The sequence below is a fragment of the Chaetura pelagica genome, unplaced genomic scaffold (genome assembly GCF_000747805.2).
Source record: "Chaetura pelagica isolate M959 unplaced genomic scaffold, ChaPel_1.0 scaffold17, whole genome shotgun sequence".
In the NCBI taxonomy this organism is placed as follows: Eukaryota; Metazoa; Chordata; class Aves; order Apodiformes; family Apodidae; genus Chaetura; species Chaetura pelagica.
This window is the reverse complement of record NW_009970726.1, coordinates 1,877,396-1,883,395: the sequence shown is the minus strand read 5'-3', so window position 1 is coordinate 1,883,395 and position 6,000 is coordinate 1,877,396. Positions and strand designations below refer to the sequence as shown.

At 37.9% G+C, this 6,000-nt stretch overlaps 1 protein-coding gene across 1 annotated transcript in view; it reads right to left on the bottom strand.

The window, feature by feature from the left end:
- The window catches only part of SPAG6 (sperm associated antigen 6), a 33,344-nt gene that overhangs the window by 2,986 nt on the left and 24,358 nt on the right, over window positions 1–6,000 (bottom strand). The window contains exons 8-10 of the mRNA XM_010007017.1: window positions 5,094–5,210; window positions 2,214–2,359; window positions 3–26 (exon numbers count right to left, since the gene is read on the bottom strand). Coding sequence (XP_010005319.1) covers window positions 3–26; window positions 2,214–2,359; window positions 5,094–5,210 — 287 coding nt within the window. The remainder of the gene's footprint in view (window positions 1–2; window positions 27–2,213; window positions 2,360–5,093; window positions 5,211–6,000) is intronic.

Genomic DNA, 6,000 nt, shown 5'->3' with positions numbered 1-6,000 from the left:
TCTCAGAATATCCAGGGGAATAATACCTGCAAGAGAAACATTTTATTTGTGCATTAGACTACAAGGCATATTCTGTGTTCAGTAATGAAACACTATTCATATTTCTAGTGATCAGGAAAAAATCCTAGCATTAAACACTGGTCAAGGAATTCTACAGTTACTCCCCTACAATGTTTTAAGAACCTGCTTCTCAACTTATGTCATCAGTTATACTTGAAAGTTACGTTTTCAAAAATCTGTTTAGCTTCTTTTAGGGCATGTAGGTAAGTGGCTAGTTTTTAGATTGAAATAAGCATTGTCTTTGCTGAGAATGTAGATGTTAACTTCTTTTGACATTCTAGCCTTTAATAAAAAAGCATGAGTTTACACAGAACCATAGGCTGCCAGATGACAACAGTCTACTGCTGTTCATCAGACACAAGCACACACCCCAAATCTAAAGTGAAGTCTGCATCAATGCATGAGACGTTGGTTCTGGAACAAAAAAAAAAAAATTTTCACAATGACCTTCTGTCTCTAATGCCAACTCAAGGACAGAGATTATCCAATAGGTTTTCATTAGAGTAGGACTCTATGGTGCCATTATTGTCCTGCTGTCATTCAGTTGGTTTTCCACAATGGACCAACTACATGCTTCTGATATGCAAACATCACCAAAGCTGCATTTCATCCTTGTATTCCAGTTTAAGAGTATCTGAAATTTATTACTGTGTTATTCTAAAAAGATACATCTATGTACATTTCTGGTTTTGCAGGCATGTAAATTGTCATCTCTGAGTCCTAAAAGCTTTAATTATAAAGAGAGGGGAACACACTTCCATGTAATGCATGCCTAAAATGTATTAAAGTAGAAATCCCCAATGTTTCACACTGAAGGAAGATCCATTTCCTTTGTTTATTTTCACTTTCTGGATGACTTCTGCATAATGTTAGTTCTCATGTTAGTTCTCTGATTGTAAAGTCAACTTTTCAATGCATTATTATATTCAGTCTGCAAACAGCCTAAAATACCAGGTCTCCAGGACAAACCCAAACCCAGAGCCTATTACAGCAGCTGTGCCTCAGGCAGCACAACCAACATCAGGCAGCAGGACAAAGAGGCAAGCAGGAGATGCTCGAAGGGGCCCTTTTTTTTATTACATCCCAGCCTACATGAGTAACCTAATTTCATTTACAGGGGAAAAAAACAGCTGTAAAAAAGAAACATTAATTATATCCAGAAAAGTGTAAGTAAATGTCCTCTTTCCCTCTGAACTAAAAGATGAAGAATTAAGTTTATTTATGATTTTGCCTTTACCCATTTGATAGCCACTGGCTGTTCCTCGTGGAGACAAACAGGGCTTCATTTTGCATGACTTAGTTTGTAGCTACCATTAGCTGAAGAACTCTGTTGCTATAATTAAAATTGATGATGCAGATTTTCAGAGCTTGTAGAGGGAGTGCAGGAGTACAACATCCTTTTGATGTGTTGATGGACTGAAGGACTGGTAAATGGGTATCTAGAATCTAGGAGGGCATTTCTCTCATTATTACAATTTAGGATGGTGACATTTTGACTGTAAGCTATTTAATAGTGTTTCTGTATTCATTAAGGGCAAAGTTCAACTTGGTGCAGACAGCTGGTGTATGGTCCTTTTATATAACACTTAAGCCTCATGATGAGGCTGGGGGAGAAAGGGCAGCTGTGGGCAGAGCAAGTGCTCAGGAGAGCCACTGGACCCTCTGTACATCAGAGGAAGTTTCAAAGGAGCCTCTGAATACACTAGCTCAGACAGGCTCTTGGGGAAGTCTAGGATGCAACCAAAGATTCACCAATACTTGTAATCTGGAGCCTGAGTAATCCATAAACAAGTTACCAAGACAAATTAAACTTCTCAGACATGCGTTAATATGAGAGCGGTTGTGCTGAAGCCTTGGAGTCTGTCTGAGTAGTGCAGCCTTGATTATAATTCCCAGTTTCCTGCAAGAGCCTGATTATTTGGGCTTAGTTTACAGACAAAGAAATTTGATTCAAAAACAATCAGAAAAGAGAAAGTGTTCAAAAGTATGTCTAGTAGTTGTGTTACCAATTAATGAAATGTTATGCTGATTTATTAAAAACCAAATTAATATAGAAGTAAAATTAATATTTTAAGTCCTTGCTTTGTGTTTTTCCTGTGAAAAACAACTAACAGTGTTGTAAGTATTAATTCTTTAAGTTCCATTTTCCCTACCTCACTATTTCCTCCGGATAACAATTGTTAATAACGTTGATATATTCCTGAAGAAGTGACCCAGGTTCTGCTTTTATTTCTTGAACCTTTTTAAGTCCACCAGTTGTTACAAAGAGACGACGTGCTTTACTGTCGTGTGGTAACACCTACACACAGAGAAGTACATTAAAAAAATTTTTTCCTTTAAAAGAATCTCTATGCTACTAGGCTCAAATATTGCTTATCTGTTTTTAATTCCAAGGACAAATAAAACTGGAACATCAGAGGTACAACATCTGTAATGACCACTGTATTTTAACACCCAGTTGTACAGCAAAAAAATCACAAACCAGCCCTTTACAGCTATAACATAATTTAACATGTACTTTAATATAGAACATATATAAAAATAATTAATGTTTATCTTTACATAAATAATATTTCTTGAATTATTTCTATAGAGACAATAAAATTGCAGGGATTAAATAAATAATAAAAACAGAACACTGACATGGAATAACAACAGCATCTGTTTCACTTGAACCAAGTTATTCAGGTCTTTTATGTCAATTCCCACAGTTTAATTGTAGAGCAGAATTTTATATCATTATAATGATCTAGTATAGATTAGTGCATGGAAACAATACTGAGAATTGTTGCAAGTGAACAATGCAGCCTTGAAGCATTACATGCTACTATTAAATTCCTAGATATTAAAATCCTACAACACACTGTGTAGCCATGGAAGCCTTTTACAAACACACACACAAAGCAAAAATGTGAAGTTTCTGCAGCCAAAGGGGATAAGAAGCAGAACTGATCAGACAATACATTCTGTGCTCCCTGAGTGATGCCAATATGCAGCTCTGTCCAGAGGATGGGAGGGAGGGAGGAGGGAGGGAGGGAGGTGGGGGCTGGGCCAGGCAAGGCAGAATGACAGCGTGTAGTCCATAGGCCCACAGGGCTGCAATAATATTAAAAAAAAAAAAAAAAGGAAGGAAGGAAAAAAGAAAGAGAGAGATAATGCAAGATGTCAGCTGCATCTGCAACAAAACCAGATGGGTTTAAAACCAACTCTGAGAGTTACATACTATGGGGGCAAAAGCACTTTGCAAGCTGTCACACTGGTCAGACAAATCAAGCCATAAATTCAGCTGTATCTCAGTGTAAAACGAGAGCCTCAGAGGAGGAAGGGATTGCCTAAAATGATGAAGGAAAGGATGAGATTTCTGCCATGCATATAGGCGAACAGCCTGCATTTCTCTGCTCCCTCTAGGCTGTACAAAATCAACAGACAGGTCAAGAAACAACGGGGGAGGATAGGGACTTCTCCCTGTGATATGCTGCATGGAAGTGTCAGTAAAAACTGGGATCATTTTGTTGTAGGAAATGAAAAGAGCTGTTTCCACATATCTCCCACAGCAAGAACTGCCAAGGAGGAACTAGCAAGGAGACAGGATATGGGCCTTTCCCTGCCTTCCTCCTCCACACTGTGACTTCCAGGCTGGGTAAGACAGCAGAAAACCCTCTTGGAAGAGGCTCTGAAGACGGACAGCACCTCTGAGACGTAATTCCTTCCCCTCAGGTCAAACTGAGACAGCAGAGAATTGCACAGACCCTGAAAATGATAATGCTAAAATGACACAGTCCAGCACTGAGAACGGATAGCATCCCACTCTGAAGCACAGCTCAGGAATAAGGCTTTTACTGTGCTATAAATAAGCCTACAGTAATAATACACCACAGCTCTAAGAATAGGAAATTCCCAAGCTATGGTACAGGAGAGAAAAATGCTTTTACTGCAGAGAACTTAATTTTAAACATATACTTCAGAAGAGGAAATGCCAGACAAGTATGGTTTGTTTAATCCAATGTAGGAGAAGAAAAACAAAACATCAGCTGATACAAAGGGTACAAAGCCGCTTCAACAGCAAATAATATTAAAATCGATACACTGTGTAACCAATTACTATGCACTCAGCTCATTAATAGCTCCAGTCAGCACAGAGAAGCAAAAGGCATTAGATTCTGTGCACATATCCAATCTTTGTACAGGCCTAGTAAGAAGACAGGACAAACCTAAGTGTGGCAATGTGATCAGGAATCTGCACTACAAACAGTAGTGCTTCCAGATCAGTGATAATCAGAACTAAGTATAGAGTGTTTTACTTGGCCATTTCCAGAAAGAAGATCTCACCAAGAGAGCCTGGTACCCCCTGCTAACACATTACACTGCAGTGTTGCACAAACAATAGTCTATAGTTGAGCAAGACTCCCAACAGCTGGTGAACACTGTAGACACTGGAAACCTCCTGATTAGTTAGCAATGACTTAAATAATTTTAAATATTTAATTATGTCACTTTTTACATCCTGTGCTCAAATCAACAATGTAATTAACAAGTTTCAAATTTTGAGAGGGATGAGAAAAGATTTGGGATTTTTACACTTAATTGAGAGTGAAAATTAATAAGGATAAAAGTGGTGAAGTTTTTATAATCTAGATTATTGTAAAATACTTTACTTGACTCCTGTACAGACAGCTTGTACTTTATCTAAACCAGATGTGACTGGGATTTATGTGATACATTGGCTCAGTGAAAATATTTGCACGTGAGTTAATATTCCACTTAATCTCAAGAGGCAAGGAAGGAAAAAACACCTTGCTTATAAGCAACTGTTTCCCCAGTCTAAGGATGAATTATGGCAGATTCCAGATGAAACAATATCCAGTTTTATCAGACAAAAGAATGGGATGCTCCAAACTGCTTCCATAGGTGATGCTTGAAGATCCTGAGAAAACAACTGAGACCTTTAGAGAGACTTCATATTTGAAAAGATAGCTTCCTTGCTGAATGGAAAACGATTAACATACTACTCATCAAGTAGAGCCTTTCCTTACCTTACTAAACTGCGCAATGATGTGTTTCATAATATTGGGAGGGGCATCATGCAGCAATGGTTCAAGTGCTGGAAGATGCATGCACTTCTTAAGGATGTTCTTTAAGGCTTTTTTAGTCTATTGAAATGCAAAATAAAATTTATGTCACAAGATATCAATGAAAATATCAACAACTCATGTTATGTATCACTGAAGTCTGGTTGAAAAAAGCGCAAATTGATCAGAATTCTCAAAGAGTATTTTCTGAACAAAAACTATTATATCTATCAGGTCACTTAATGAAGAATCAATTTTCTACTTAAATTTATTAAATCTCAAAAACTACAGTGCATCATATTCTTATTACATTATCTATGGTCAAAGTAATGGCAATTTTCCTTTGACTACAGTGGAAGCAGAAGTAGGCTGAAGTAAACTGAAGTACTGTAACGTAAGAAAAAAGCTATATCAAAACACATTTTGAAAGATTGTATGTTAGAAGTGGGTTTCTAGGAGAGTCTGCTGGTCTGGGCTAGCACATTGCACAGTGCACTGCCTTCAGGCAGGGAGGAGAAGAGCTAGTGAAACAGCTGAGTATCAGTGCTTAGTTTCTGAAAACAGGCTCATTGTTGGCTGCTACCAGCAGTTAACAACCTTCTTGGCTAAGATTATAGGTACAGCCAATTTGGCCTTGAGATTTTGGTGACCACTGAAAAGGACTATGCAAAAGTTATTTTATACATCTGGAGCATTATGCTTCAATGGAAAGTACAGAAGCATAGGACAACATGGGAGACCATATCCTGTCATATTATACTCCTCAGTTGGGTCACAAACTGTTGTTCAGAAATATAATTTACCAAGCTGCAACTCTACTAGCTCTCACACAAGGAAGGTCCTAATCATGAAGAGTTGCCTGTTTTCAAGA